Source organism: Populus euphratica, unplaced genomic scaffold (genome assembly GCF_000495115.2).
Source record: "Populus euphratica unplaced genomic scaffold, PopEup_1.0 scaffold31.1, whole genome shotgun sequence".
NCBI lineage: Eukaryota > Viridiplantae > Streptophyta > Magnoliopsida > Malpighiales > Salicaceae > Populus > Populus euphratica.
Window position 1 is genome coordinate 2,646,705 of NW_011499850.1, and position 16,356 is coordinate 2,663,060.

General features: G+C 31.5%; 2 protein-coding genes across 4 annotated transcripts in view; both read right to left on the reverse strand.

Moving 5' to 3' along the window:
• LOC105121138 (acidic mammalian chitinase-like) overlaps positions 1 to 16,073 on the reverse strand; it is a 21,161-nt gene extending 5,088 nt beyond the window's left edge. The window contains exons 1-3 of one of the 3 annotated variants that reach the window (XR_841495.1): positions 14,917 to 16,073; positions 14,720 to 14,799; positions 11,347 to 11,529 (exon numbers count right to left, since the gene is read on the reverse strand). Coding sequence is in view for 2 of the 3 variants with exons in the window: in XM_011019667.1 (XP_011017969.1) it covers positions 11,576 to 11,601; positions 14,917 to 16,018 (1,128 nt within the window). In the remaining variant the exon portion in view is untranslated. Of the gene's footprint in view, positions 1 to 11,346; positions 11,602 to 14,719; positions 14,800 to 14,916 lie in introns of those variants that run through there. The other 2 variants (XM_011019667.1, XM_011019666.1) reach the window with 2 other exon arrangements.
• Positions 135 to 2,642, reverse strand: LOC105121141 (chitotriosidase-1-like). The gene is made up of 4 exons (XM_011019668.1): positions 1,322 to 2,642; positions 818 to 946; positions 529 to 719; positions 135 to 406 (listed from the first exon to the last, which is right to left on the reverse strand). Exons 1-4 carry the CDS (start codon positions 2,547 to 2,549, stop codon positions 173 to 175), a joined length of 1,782 nt encoding a protein of 593 aa, XP_011017970.1. The 5' UTR covers positions 2,550 to 2,642; the 3' UTR covers positions 135 to 172.
• Positions 16,074 to 16,356: the final 283 nt, after the last annotated feature.

The following is a 16,356-nucleotide window of genomic DNA, read 5'->3' on the forward strand; positions in this document are numbered from 1 at the left end:
AATTGGATCTGCATAAAATGACACAGGAGAAACTTTTAGTTGCTACGTATCTTAAGAATGACATTAATTTGGCATCCGTTGAGACCTCCCAATGCAGATGACTAGAATGATTTGAGCTTGTGGAGAAAAAAAACTGCTGGTCAATAAAATGTGTACTTATTAGCTGCAATGACTAATCAGAAAAAGATTGCAGACCAAAGAGGTAGAGATCCAAGCTTTTATTTGGCATGTACTCGTATATTAGCATCTTCTCTCCCCTCTCGGAGCAAAATCCCAGAAGCCTAACTAGATTTACATGTTGAAGTCTAGCCGTAAGCGAAACCTCGTTCTTGAACTCTTCAAGTCCTTGAGTTGATGATGCTGACAGCCTCTTCACTGCTATTTCCAGGCCTCTTGGTAATTTACCCTAGTACATTTTGACACTTGATGTTAGCATTATTTCCTGTAAACAAACCTGAAAATCTGAACATGAATCGTTCCAAACGTGAGACTTCCAGTCAGGAATACAGAGGGTTAACCATACAATACCTTATAAACAGGGCCAAACCCACCCTCTCCAAGCTGGTTTTCTCTTGAAAAGTTATTTGTAGCTGTTTTAATGCTTTCAAAACTGAACACCTGCAGGATAGGAGCATCACCATCAAAATTTTCTGCAGCGGCCGATAAACTAGTTCCTCTACCAGAGAAACTTCTATCACCTAAGACTCTGGTTCCTGTAGCTGAAAATAGAAGAAGGAAGCAACCCAAAAATGTTTATCTGTTTGTCATTCCATTATTGAAAGTAAATGATGAACCCTCTCAATTGATTAAAGTTTACCTTCTCGCTTAAAAAGTCTCCTTCTGTAGTAAAACATCAATGAGGCTGATAAGATACTGATCAAAGCAATTGGAAGCACAATTTTTAGCCATAACCAGCTCCTTTTTCCTTGGTGTACCTCATCTTGTGCTGTTAATGCAGGTTACTAAATTAATCTCTCATCAAATTGAATTCATAGTTTTTCATCTACTCTTACTTAACTTCTGTGTGGTTGCGTATAAGGAAGGCTAAAGAATTGACTTTTTTTACTAGTGATGATGTCAAACAGGCACCGGAGAAACCAAAGCATAAACAAAAGCCTAGTTGGTATCTACATACAGACTTAACAGTTCAAGACGCTAAACACACAGTGCAAGGTGAGGATTAGACTTCCACCTAGATTGACAGCAGATGTGGGGATACGCTGGTGCTGTGGTATTGTGTCTGACGCAGAGTACTGCCACAGCTAGCAGAGTTTTCAATTTTCCTGACTAATTTACAATCTAATAAAAAATAATTACCAACCTGCCAGAGAAAGAGCCCATTTGTCATCATGGATCACTTGAAACACGTTGTAACCAAGTAGCCCCTTTTCCTTCGCGTAAGAAATCTTAGCTCTAACTGTCTCCACATCATCAAAATTGATCCAAGTTGATCCAGAAACGAAATAATTCACTACATAAGTAGAATTATAAACTGACCTAGCTCCATAACCGTAGTTTTGAATGAATGATCTGACGAACCTATAGCCTATTGAACCATCAGTGGTAACACCAGGACCTGAGGCTGGTGCGCCAAGAGAATTGTCAGAAGGATCCACCAGTTCCCAGGCATATCCATGGTACGGCATACCCAAAAGTAGTTTGTTTGCTGGATATCCCCCACTTAACCATTCTCTAATGCCAAAATCGGTAGAAATATTGCTTGAAGGATTATATAAAGCAGCATGGTTGCCTGTAAAGTTCTCCCTTGAAGGCATGTGATAGTCATATGCTACAACATGTGCCCAATCTAAATTCCTCTTCATTGAATTGATCGGATAACTTACACTTTGAAGACTTGGTGAGTAGCGAACACCCATTGTTAGAATTAACTTCGACACGCTTGAGTTTCTCGGCTCGGAATCAACAGTAGCCCTCCACTCATCCAACAGAGTTCCTATATTTGACAAATCTGTGCTATTAGGCCAAAGCCAGAACAAGTCTATTCCTTGAAACCCAAGAGTCCTAGCTGTTTTTACCGAAGAATCAATAAAAGACTTCCTGTAGGAGGATTGCGTCAGCATTGAAGACAAGACAGAACTGTTAACTGCCTCGCCTAACATGGACTTGTATGTCTCAGCTTGCCCATTCCATATTGACAGAAGCGTTACAATTGAAGGGTTCTTGCGCTTGACGATGCCGGTGAAGTTCGAGAAGTTCTGTTGAAAGTCAGATGGGATGGAGAGCTCATAGGTGGATGAGTTGACATTGGCAAATGCACAAAGAAGGTGTGTAAACAAGGCAGAATTTATGTCAGGTATTGGGAAGTCACTACCACCGTACCAGTAACCAGCTTTAATCCATTTTTGTGCAACTGAACAACGATTTTGGGAAGATAGGAAGGCGAACGAGAAGAAAAGGATAATGGTATTTCTGATCACCATGAGACTGAGGAAGCTGATGCATACTGTAGCCCCAGGTGCTTGATATTCTTGGAATCTTTGATACACGTGCACCAGTTGACTGGCAGGTCCTCCTCTGGTGGTCGTCATTCGATTGTTCGTTTTTAATAGAATTTCAGTAAATTAAAACCTCCAAAAATTAAAATCGCATCCAAACCGAAATGTGCTTCGTTTTTTCAGGTTTTGGAATGGAGAATCTCGGTGAAAAACTGCATTTTTTTTCCATTTTTAATATAAAAAATGATTTTTGATTATTGATGGTTATAAATTAGACATGTGAGATTAATCAAAATAATTTTAGAAAAAACTAAATAAATTATTTTAGATACACATTTAAAAACCATAATCATAAATTACTTATATAAATAAATTCGAGTATGAAGGTCCATGCAGTTGAAAAATTCCACCTCCACATCCATTTATAATCAAATAAGTCAGGCATTATAAGGCTCAAACTTTTGATTTAAACTTAAACCCAAGTCAACTCAAACTCAATCTAAGTTAACCTAGGTATTTAAGAAAGAGTTACAGGAGAATTTCTTTTCTCTTTTCTAATTTTTGTAGCTCTCGTGACCCTTCTCTCCTCAAACCAAAGAGTTTAGTTTTTTATTTTGAATTTTTGATTCAAGAAAGGTGGAAGTAGCAAGTAAGTAGTTCTCTTTTATATTATTTTTTATTACAATTGTTTATGGAGTGATTAAATAAGAGATTAGAGTTTATAAGGATTGAAAGTTTATATTGTTAAGATTGATTTATGATTATTAATGGTTTAATGTTAGGTTATTAATTAGTATGTTGTTGAAAATAAAGATTTATGAGTTGATTTATTTAAAGTAATTTTTACGGGTTAAGAAATTCATGTTTGCCCTACTGTGAAATATGGACAAAATGGTCTTGAGATTGAAGATGATCAAATTTTATTTTGGTCCTTGATTTAGAAAAAAATTCAATTTAATCCTAAACTTTGAAAAAAATTACAATTTGACCCCAAATATATTTTGAGATTATGGAAATTTTTATTATAAGGTTAAGGATAATGAATCTCAGTTTGATAATTTATTTAGAATATTTTTAGTTTGGTCCCTCAATTTTAGGAATTTACATGTTAATCCCTAAACTTTATAAAAAATTATAGTTCGATCTCTGTTTTATTCTAGACAAAATTAAGAATAGTTTATGGGTGAAATTTTAGTATGGTTATTTATTTATAGTTTGGCCCAGTTTTGATAAAATTATATTTTGATCCCTGTTTTGGATAATTGTCGTTTTAGTCCCTAAACCTAGGAGACTAAGCCTGATTTTCTTTTATGTATTGGAATCTTTTAATTATATTGCTTTTGAGTATATTCATATATTTATTATAGATTCTCCTAACGATCCTCAATAGGTTTTTCGGGTCTTTTATCTGATATTCCTTTTAATCTATATTTTTCTAGGTGAGTGGGATAATCTTTAATATGTATATATTTTAAATAAATATGTATGTTAATTATACAATTAGTACAACTAGTTAATTTCTTGAATACTTATATATATTGCTTTATTTTTCAATTATTCATTTATTCTTGAATTTGCATTCGCAATCTGTCAAACTAAATTCTATTTGATATGATATACATTTTATTTTTTATGATTTTGTAAATATCTATTATGCCTTGATATATGACTTGTCAGTAACTTCATAATAATGGAGAGTAGTTAGCCTATGTGCACATAGTATTCTGTATACCTAGCTGGTGAGAAAGACATCAGTTTGTGGCAACTAATCATCCCACAGTAGTCACCTTTGAGTGTCATCTGGTCACTTTTAAATCTCATCTAGTCACCCTTGGGTGTCATCTGATCTCTGATTTGTATTTCACTACTTTATGATAATATGTTTAGTATATATATATGTTATGTATATAAAGATTAATCGATTTGTAAACTATTAATATCTAAAATATCTAAAATATATATTAAATGTTATTCTTTCATTGAGTTGGTTGAACTCACCCCTCATTCTTAATATTATTTCAGGTTTTTAGTTTCTGATAGCAGATGAATTTTATTGGGTGTTCCTACTTCTTTAGTTTTGGTTAGTATGCCTTGCTTATTTTGCGAGGCTTTCCTTGTAGTTTTGATTCGATGTCTTAGACGCTCCACTATTATCTTGTTTTAATTAAGTTTGGATTTTGACAATATAATGAGTATTATGGATTATTGTTTTGTTTTTAATTACTGATGATGAGTTTTGAACTATCTTTTAGTTCCATCAATATTGAATAATATAATATTTTTGAAGATTACAAAATGTTGCTTATTTTTGAATAACTTATTCTTTGGATATGTTTGTTCTGAGGTTTAGTGTAGATAGGATGTCCTTTCGACACCACTCCTGCGTTGCTGGTCATGAATCCGATATTCAGGCCGTGACAAGTATTTTACTCAACTTTACTTTCACCTCTGTATATAGTCAAAAGTCAACGCATACCCACCTCCATGCATTTAAACTAGATAATTTCACTTGTATTGCACCGCTGGTTGAATTATAAATTTTTGAACGTGGAAAAAAATATCCAAACATTTTTAATATATTTTTTAAACCTTATAAATTGAATCCTGTACTGGAGAGTTTCAAGTTAAGTTAAATTATACGAGTTAATTTTACATAACCTGATCATTTTAAAAAAAATTAAAATAATTTAAATGATTAGAAAAATCAAATTTTAGATATCAAAAACACTTTGATTTATGACTATAAAACAATCATTTAAATTTCTTATATATATACACCTAGAAAGACACCACTCTAAGGGTGTCATTTCCGAGGACAACAAATCTAATAACTTTCGTAAAAATTTAAATGTGATTTAATAATTATATAAAAACTTATTTTTTTTTGAGTTATTATTCTATCATGTCTAATTATTTTATAAATGTATTTACTAGGTCATCTACATAATTTATTTAGAGAAAATTTTCATTTAGTTATGAAATATCTACACATAACTGTTTAAAATCACTCGTTATTACAAGTCCAACTACATGACATTAAAAAACATGGTATAATTACTATGTGAACAATAATTTTTTGAGATTTTAATTACAGTTTACTTTTAAGTAAAGATATATATTTTGATTTGTAAAATATCTTTAGAAGAAATTTTTTATTAAATTATGATTTTTATGGGAGACAGTTGATCGGTTCATACAATGGAATCCAACTGGTGACCAATTAAAACAAATAATTAGAATTTCACCTTATTATGCTCTAGAAGTGCGATAATATAAAAATATATTATTTCACCAAATCTTTTTTAAATAGTATTATTCTGCCGACTTATAAAAAACCAAGCTAATTTCAAAAATATATGTTGAAATCCAGAGTAAAAACACTTTAAGTTTACAATTACGAAATTACTAAACAACTCTTCTAGTAAAGTAAGTTATTTATATTGGTCAGGGGTGAAATAATAATTTCGCTGTGTATTTAATAAAACACTTTTTTAACTTTATATATAAAGCTATATTATTTTCTTCAATGCAGAAATTGTATTTTTCCTTGCACTCCAACAACTCTATTGATAACATTAACAGCTGTCTTTAATAACATTTTTAGTGCCGTCTCTCCAAGGTCATTTAGACATCATATTGATGTTGAGTAGGGTTCCTGCAGTAACAAAGTAGCCATGCTGAAGACAATACTTGTAATACAAGCAAAAAATAGTTGTGATTTTAAACGGTGTAGCTTAACTAATTAATAGATTTTGAATTTAATTTTTTAAAAATTATTTGTTTGAGTTTTATAAATTTTAAAATTATTAAAAATTTATATAGTTATTAATTTTAAAATATATAAAATTAATTAAAATATACGCAAACGAATTTAAACATCAATATTAATAATAATAAAAAAAACAGCTGTGCGAGGGCTATAAAAATCAACCAATCCAGATATTAGCATTTGTCCCAAATATATATATATATATATATCACTATCATCATAAAAAAATTCTAACACTAACACACTGTCTTCACATTATTCTTAATATCCACCAGAGTAGAATTGAAATTTCTACACTGCATCCAAATTGCACCCACTTTTTCTAGAGTTACAACGGTGGTTGTGGCGGTGGCTGTCGCTATGATTATGGTTGAAAATAAAACATTTAATTAATATGCAAGGTTGAAGTTGATTCATTAATTAAAAATTTAATTTTAATTATTATGTATGTATTTGATTTAAAAGAGTGTGCACTCATGTAACATTACATTCTTTTGTATTACTAATGTTGTTTGATATTTTAGTATGAGGTGCTTTCTACAAATACTTTTTTCTTGAAAATGTGCTAAAATAATTTATTTTTTCAGGTTTATTTTATTAAAAAACATATAAAAAAATTACCGTAATTCTAAACACTTAAAATAGCACAAAGAAAACAATGGAAATGCTCCAAGGCTGTATTTTGGACGTGGATCTAACTAAAAGTCCATGCAAACTCTGTTCTCGTGAATTAATAACCAAATAGAAAAGATAATGTTATTTACCTAGTAAAAATGAGACGAAACATTTGAGACAAAAAAATATATTTTTATTTGTTTCTTGTTTTGAAAACATATAAATTTATTTCAAAATAATTTTAAAATAATTTATTCTTTTTATTTGTTTCTTGTTTTGAAAACATAAAAATTTATTTCAAAATAATTTATTTTATATCTTTATCTTTTATGTTCTTGTGTTTTTTTTTTAATGTTCTGAAACACTAAATAAAGTCAGGTGGGCTTAAATGTCAAAGAATGGCAATGAATTGAGAGGCCAGATATTAATTGACAGGTAACAACCTCTGTCCTGCCTCAGTGAACAGATGTGATTCCTTAATTTTTGAGGTAAACAGGACATGCTCATGATCTTATGCCAGGGAAGGTGTAAATGTAATGAATGTCTTGCATACGGGTCCCATGACAGAGAAGCTCATAAAATGAAATTGTTCTTCACATGGAGGGTCTTTGTCAGTGCTCCTTAAAATCCAAACGAAGCTGGAGTAAACTAACAAAGCAATGTAAGAAGAGAAAAAAAATGTCAGAATCACCATTAAAGTGAATGCACCAAATGTCAAAGAATTGTTTGGTGCTTGCTTTCCATTGTTGTGAAGGTACGCACCTTTGCAGACAAAGGTATCAGTTTCAGTCTATTCATGCTGCGTGAACTTTGATCTTGATATATCTCCAAGCTGTGGTGATAGTAAACACTCAATAAACATGCAGTAAACGGAGATGAAATTCACAAACAGTACGTAGATTGGATAGCCCCCAACTTTCTAGGATTTAACAGAATGCCTCTTTGCCGAGAGGTCTGGTGAGATGTCAGCTAATTGCCAAGTGGGTATTGAGTTATCCCTCGGTCTGGTGAGATGTCAGCTAATTGCCAAGAGGGTATTGAGTTATCCCTCCGAATTTTGTTTCATCATCTTCTCAATTAGCTGACATCTTTACCAGACCTCTTGGCAAAGAGGCGTTCTGCTATATCCTAGACAAGTTGGGGTCTATCCAATCTACATGCTCCAACTTGATGGGGAAGTAAATGGATTTCTAGAACGGCTACTTCCCTTGATTCATGCGGGGAATCTTGAGCTTTAATGAGCTTTCCTCACATGTATGTCAATGATCATATCATCCCGTAAACACCCTTGATTGTACACATCTGGATTCTTCCCTCTTTTACCTTTGATACGGGGATTATTCCATGTAAATATTGCTATCTTTATATATAAATAGCTGTTATATGAAATGAAAATTAAGCCTTTTGGGCAAGCACTTGATTTATCAGAACCTACAACAAATATGCAGAAATTCTTGCCTGGAGATTCTTGTTCTCCTCTTATTCATTTGCTAAGAGATCAAGTGAGGAATCCCGTTAATTAATTGTAGCATCCAAAGAATGATATTGACTTCGATAGAAGTTGGAGAACAAGGATAAAAGACAGTAGGAACTAAAGTTCTGATGAGGTTACGTCTCAGAATTGGCAATTACAACAGAACTAGGAATATTGTCTTTCCTTTTGTGCAAGGCTGCTGACTATACATCAAACACAAGAAAAACCTCGTTCATATTTCTCAATTTTATTTTGTTGAGAATAAAGTTTCATATAAAGTAGTTTATTAACAAAGAAAAAGCAGTTTCCAACTTTTACCCTTGCCTTTTTATGCGTCTTTGTCTACATTGGATCAGCAGAAGCCGTTTTCCTTGACTCCTGCCCGCCATTAAAAACTAGGAGATCTTAGACCTCCAAGTTACACGAATCTCAGTTACATGACCACTAATATAGGAACGGTATTAAAAAAATATATTATTTATGCTAAGTTTCAAAACAGACATATCAAAAGAATAAGTTATTTAAAATTGATAATCCAAAAGATAGTTCAAAACTCTTTATCAGTAATTAAAATAAAAACAATAATTCATAATACTCATTACATTGTTAAATATTTTTTTAAAAAAATAATTTTTCTGCAAACAGCATCTGTCTGAAATGCCTGGAATTAATGAAACGGTCGTGCATGTAGCATAACATTACATTTCAATGAGGAGGCACGGATCAATTACGAGCTTGAAGAAATTGTAGTGTTTTTATGGTGGAGGAAATACTATTGTCCAGCATATCTAAAAATTACAGAATACCCCTTTACAAAAATACATAAAATTTATTTATTATTTCCAAGAAATTATGTCAGTGAATGAGGAATAAGAAGGAGAAAAAAAAAAAAACCTGATTTATTTTTTGAAATCTGGCAATGTATTAATTTTTTAAATTCGGCAACTTTATTTAATTTTTTCACTCGTATCTCGAACGACACCGGACACAGGTATTACCATGTTCATCGGAATTGTGTCTGATTTTGTTCTGTACAAAAACAAAGATCATTACGTTGCATGTCAGAGGTATACATGTTGCTAACTAGGAATTAGAGAAATTTTAGATCATATTTATTATCTAATGAACTTAAAAAATTGGATTATGTGATGGTGTTTTATTATAAAGTATCTCACTTTTTTTTTAAAAAAAATAAAGATTGGTCCTTTGATTTTTTCTCTTTATGATTTGGTGTTTTTTTTTAACAAATTGGCCCTTAGACTTTTTTTCCTTTTTAATTTGATTCTTTTTTTGCCTAATTATATTAGATAAGTTTTCGATTTAAATAGAAATTAACTACAATACTAAAAAAGGGGGCTTCCCACCTACTTTATTATCCATACGTAAGTGAAGAAGGTGCCCTCCTTTTCTTTTCTTTTTTAATCTTTTTTTTTTTTTAAGTTCTGTCTTCTTCTCGGAGTCTGAAATAAATATTTTGATATTTGATTAATATTTAATTTTATAAATATTTATTTTTATATTTATATCATTAAATAAAAAAAAATTAAACACAACAAAATTCATAATTTCAATTGTAAGTTTGACGAGTTAAATTATGAAATTCAAGTCATTTTAATATGTTATTTTTTAATATTAAAAATATATAGATTATCATGAGTTTTTTAAAAAAAAAACTAAACTAAGTTTTTATTAATCATCCAAATTGTTTTTGAACACACCAAGTCAACTATATCATGTAAAGATAATTCTTATTAGAATTAATTTTAAACTCGATCTAAACAAGAAGTCAGGCCAGGAGGCTTTAAAATCAACCCATTAGGTTTTTAGTTAGATATTAATGTTAAATAGTTTATTTGTTTTAAAATTTATTTTATTTTTTTTAATTGAATTTTTTTATTTTATCTTTTAACAATCAGTTCTTTTTTAATTTTTTTTACAATTTATTTTGATATGTTTTTTATAAAATTACAACAGTTTCATATAAACATCCTTATAGTTAATTAATATTTAATTTTTAAAGTGTTAATTTATATTATCATACCATTAAATAAAAATTAGTTTAAAAAATAAAGTTGTAAAATCTAATATAATCTATGATTTAAGTTATGATTTTAGTAAATTAAACTGCAAAATTCAAATCAATTTATTATATCCATCTTGACATATAAAAAGATATTTTTTTTAATTTTTTTAAACCAAACCATATTATTTAATGATTATTCAGGTTAACTTTAAATTTATTAAGTTAATTAAGTGATATTAAAACAATTTTCATAAAAACAAATTTTAAACTTGGATTAAATAAAAAAAATTAAAATTGACTCATTAGATTAAATTAAATAATAATATCAAAGAATAATTTTTTACATTTATATATTTTTTACTCTGACTTGCAGCATATTCTGACTTATAGCATAATACGATCCAAAAAAGAAACTAGTTACATGAAATATTTCCTTTTGCCCGTTGAAATGTTTTTCTTTTAAGTTTTTTTTTTAACATATTTATCACAATTAGTCTTGAATAAAGAGTTTATTAAGCAAGTTCAGATCAATCTTAAAAATATATTATTTTGCTTTTTTAAATGAAGATATTATTTCGGACAATGATTTTTTTAAATAGTTGAAATTGTCATATGATTAGATCTCAAATAAATTTAACTGAAACATAAATTTAACTGAATTAATTTAATCAATTATAAAAATATATTATTTTGTTTTTTCAAATGAAGATATTTTTTTATTTTTTAAATAATTGAAATTATCATGATTGAATCTCCCTCAAATTTAATATTTAACTATAAATCTTTAAATTAATTTGAAACGAACTCAGCCTGAAACAGGCTAAACTGAATTTAACAGCTATGTTTTTTCAAAAGGGAAGAGTTGAAACGAAAGCATACTTATTGAATTACTTGGCCAACCTTCTTCTTTTTTTTTTGCCATGGGCGTGTGTAGGGAAGAGTTGAAACGAAAGCATACTTACTGAATTACTTGGCCAACCTTTTTTTTTTTTTGCCATGGGCGTGTGTATAATCAGAAGAGTGGTTTTCTTATTTCTATTTTCACAAATACACGCATGAAAGTCGTTTAATCAACATTTTAATCTTAGTGACTAACATTTGAAACACGATTAATCTTACTTTTATTAACTCGACTAATCAATAATTTTGGGACACAAATAAAATGAGATCTTCCATTCTCCATGGCCGTGGCTTCATTGCTTCAAGTCGAGATCCCACAAAGAAAGCTCCAAGCCTTTTTATCCAATGACCCATGCCCTCGAAGCTGAAGAAAGAAAAAATAATCAAAGAGAACGTTAACCTACCCTGAAATAATTCACGAAATGATAGCTGCAATTCATGGCCGGAAACAGGTTTACCTTGTTTTGAGATTTCCCACTCGTTATCATAACTGAGGGCCCATAAGAAGTAACCACGAAGACCAAGCGCCTGAGCAAACTTTAGCTTCACAGTTGTGGATCGGCTATCATCATATCCGATCCAAGAAGTCCCGGCATAAGAATACGTGGATACAGTTTTGGCATCATACACCACGGTGGCACCATTCTCTTTATTGAATTTCACCGCCTGGGAAAATATCAGGATGCCATCATCTCCAGGACCGGCCGCCGTGGCCGGTGCTCCGATTCCATTTACCTTCGGGTCTTTAAGCAGCCAAGTCTTCCCGTACAGGGGCAGGCCCATGACCACCATGTTTCCAGGCACACCAGCACGAACCCACGACGCAAGCCCATAGCTCGTGCTTATGTTGCTGTTAGGATCGTATAATGCCGCGTGAGCTCCTGTAGCCGAAGTGTCCCATGAACCACGGTATTCATAACACATTGCATTGACCCAATCCAAGCTTTTGGCGATGGATGCCACTGGAAACTTCCGGTACGTCTCGTCCCATTGAAAGTCGACAGCGAAGTAGACGGCAGCCGTGAGCAACAGAGGAGACCGGTGGGGGGGCTGTGAAATTGTTGAGCAGGGAAGCAGTTGACTCGGATACTTCGAGCTTGAATGTGACATTACTCGGCAAGAGAAAGGCATAGAAGATGTGTGTGAACAAAGTGGTGTCTATGGCTGAAGGGGGGAAAGTTTGAGACCAAGAAGGCCAATACGCAGCTTTGACAGCCGGAGGTGAAGCCATGACATATCCGGTGGTGATGGTAAAGAGTACAATGACTGGAAGGAGAAGAACCAGTTTGTGGCTAGCCATTGAGTGCTTTGGGGTAATGCTCTCATTGTCAAAGATTTGTGCCTATATATAGTTATATGCAGATAAATATCAAGAGATTATGAAAACGAAAACGTTGACAATTCTTTATTACACTATAGCTAAAATGCTTAACTTTTCTTTTATGTCATTATGGATTGATATCGTATTTTATTATTATTTTTTTAATTTTTTTTTTAATATTAAGTTAGTTAAAAATTTAGTTTTATATTTTTTTTAAATAAATTACTATAGTATTTTCTCATATAATTTTTTTATTATGATTTTTTTTAGAATTATTTATCATTTTTTTTAATATTAAGCTATTGCTATAATATTTTTATATTTTTTTTATATAATTTTTTTTTAAATTGTATTTGTTGATTTTTTAAATAATGAGTTTATTGAGAATTTAGCTTTGTAATTTTTTTAAATATTATGAATTGCTTTAATGTTTTTCCATATGATTTTTTTTTTATGTTTTCTTTTTTGTATGATTTTTTTCTAAAATTATCTTTGTCGATTTTATTTTATTCACATTGAGTTTGTTAGAATTTAGCTTTGTAATTCTTTTTTAAATACTGTGGATTGATATAGTGTTTTCCCACATGTGTTTTTTGTTATGATTTTTTTTTATAATTATCTTTATCGATTTTATTTTTTTAATATTGAGTCGGTTGATAATTATAATAAAGATAAATAATGTGGGGAAAATACTATAACTTTTATCATAAAACATTGTGGATTGTTACAGTGTCTTCCCACATAGTTTTTCTTTTTCTATGCTTTTTTTAAATTATTTTTTTATTTTATTTTTTTAATATTAAGCTGATTAAGAATTATAATTACAAGTAAAGCTAAACCATGCAAGGAAGCATTATAGTTTTTCTTATAAAACATTGTGGATTGTTATAGTGTTTCCAACATGTTTTTTTTCCTGTTTTTTCCTGTATTTTTTGTTATGATTTTTTTTAACATTATATTTTTTTATTTTATTTTTTTAATATTAAGCTGGTTGATAATTTAGTTTTGTAGTTTTTTTTATTAATAAAAAAATTAAATCATATAAAGAAAGCATTATATCTTTCCTTGTAAGACGCTGTGAATTGCTATTTTAGTCTATAAATTTTTGATCACCAACATAAAACTTTTTTTATCATAAAATATTAGTTTCATTATACTTTTAATTTTTATCACTCATCTAGTATTAATTTATAATTATAAAATTATTAAGCATATTTATTTTATAAACTCGTAATAATATACGAATATGCTATATTGTATACTCATTTCTTGTTGGTACATGTTTTGTATAGTTGTGCTTATCCTGACATTGTTGGAAATGGAAAGAATAGGTCAGCTATTTTGATTATTAGTGATTGTTTTATTAAATAAGTATGCTATTTTAAATTTAGATTAGAAAAGAAGTTAGATAAGGTGAATTTAAAAGTAACTAGTTTAATAATAATATTAAATAAATTTTTTTAGTCTAATAATTTTTTTATGTTCATATTTTTTTTTAATTTAACTTGCAGTATAGCAAAAATCAGAAACGAGTTACATGTAAAATAAATAAGAAGAAGCATTCGTATAAAATACATTTTCCCTTGCCTAGCCATATGTTTTTCTTGTAAAGTTTTGATCTGAATAATAAGTTATCAATCCTAAAATTATTTTATTTTATTTTTTTAAATAAAGAAGTTATTTCAAATAATTTTTTTAAAAAAATTAGAGCTACATGAGTAGATTTTACATAGATTTGATTGAATATATAAGATTTATCTGATAAATCTCCAAACTAATTTGAAATGAAACTCGGTTCAAAGAAGAATATGATTTTACAAATTACAAATTCACACGCTAAACTGAATTTAACAACTACGTTTTTTCAAAGGGGAAGAGTTGAAACCAAAGCATATTCGTTGAATGACTCGGCCAACCTTTTTTTTTCCATGGGCGTGTGTTTAATCAGAAGAGTGGTTTTCTTATTTCTATTTCCACAAATACACGCATGAAAGTCGTTTAATCAACATTTTAATCGAGTAATTAAAAAAAAAACAAATAGTAGTTCTAAACTAAAATCTCAGTGCCTATCATTTGAAACACGATTAATCTTACTTTTATTAACTCGACTAATCAAATATTTTGGGACACAAATAAAATTAGATCTTCCATTTTCCATCATGGCTTCAAGTCGAGACCCCACAACCTCCTGGAAATTAGAAAGCTCCAAACCTTTTTATCCAATGATCCATGCCCTCGAAGCTGAAGAAAGAAAAAAGAAAGAAAAAATAATAATAAAAATAATCGAAGAGAACGTTAACGTACCCTAAAATAATTCACGAAATGGTAGCTGTAATTCATGGCCGGAAACAGGTTTACCTTGTTTTGAGATTTCCCACTCGCTATCATAACTGAGGGCCCAAAAGAAGTAACCACGAAGACCAAGCGCCTGAGCAAACTTTAGCTTCACAGTTGTGGATCGGCTATCATCATATCCGATCCAAGAAGTCCCGGCATAAGAATACGTGGATACAGTTTTGGCATCATACACAACGGTAGCACCATTCTCTTTATTGAATTTCACCACCTGGGAAAATGTCAGGATGCCATCATCTCCAGGACCGGCCGCCGTGGCCGGTGCTCCGATTCCATTTACCTTCGGGTCTTTAAGCAGCCAAGTCTTCCCGTACAGGGGCAGGCCCATGACCACCATGTTTCCAGGCACACCAGCACGAACCCACGACGCAAGCCCATAGCTCGTGCTTATGTTGCTGTTAGGATCGTATAATGCCGCGTGAGCTCCTGTAGCCGAAGTGTCCCATGAACCACGATAATCAAAACACATTGCATTAACCCAATCCAAGCTTTTGGCGATGGATGCCACTGGATACTTCCGGTAGGTCTCGTCCCATTGAAAGTCGACGGAGAAGTAGACGGCAGACGTGAGCAACAGAGGAGACCGGTGGGTGGACTTGGCTTCCTTTCTGATAGCAACTCTCCATTCTTTAAACAGCTGGCCCAAGTCAACCATCTCTTTTGGGTTCTTCGGAAATTCCCAGTCAAGATCCAGCCCATCAAATCCATGTCTTCTCGCCACTTCCATTGCTGAATCTATGAAAATGCTACGTGATCCTTTATTTGACACGATTCTAGCAAAGAGTTTTGGATCACTACTACCTCCCCCAATTGAGACTAGTGTCTTCACTGGTGGGTTTTTCTGATGAAGGGTGCTAGTGAAATTGTTGAGCAGGGAAGCAGTTGACTCGGATACTTCGAGCTTGAAGGTGACATTACTCGGCAAGAGAAAGGCATAGAAGATGTGTGTGAACAAAGTGGTGTCTATGGCTGAAGGGGGGAAAGTTTGAGACCAAGAAGGCCAATACGCAGCTTTGACAGCTGGAGGTGAAGCCATGACATATCCGGTGGTGATGGTAAAGAGTTCAATGATTGGAAGGAGAAGAACCAATTTGTGGCTAGCCATTGAGTGCTTTGGGGTAATGCTCTCATTGTCAAAGATTTGTGCCTATATATGGTTATATGCAGATAAATATCAAGAGATTATGAAAACGAAAAGGTTGACAATTCTTTTTTGTACTCATTTCTCGTTGGTACATGTTTTGGATGGTTGTGCTTATCCTGGCATTGTTGGAAGTTGAAGGAATAAGTCAGCTATTTTGAGCACTGGTGCTTGTTTTACAAGAAAAGAGGCCATTTGACTACCTAGCGATTGTGATTTATACATGCCACTCAAAGTGCGTCGGTGTTGAGCACCAACTGATTGTTTGGGAACATGGTTTCTATCGTTTTTTTTCAAAAATT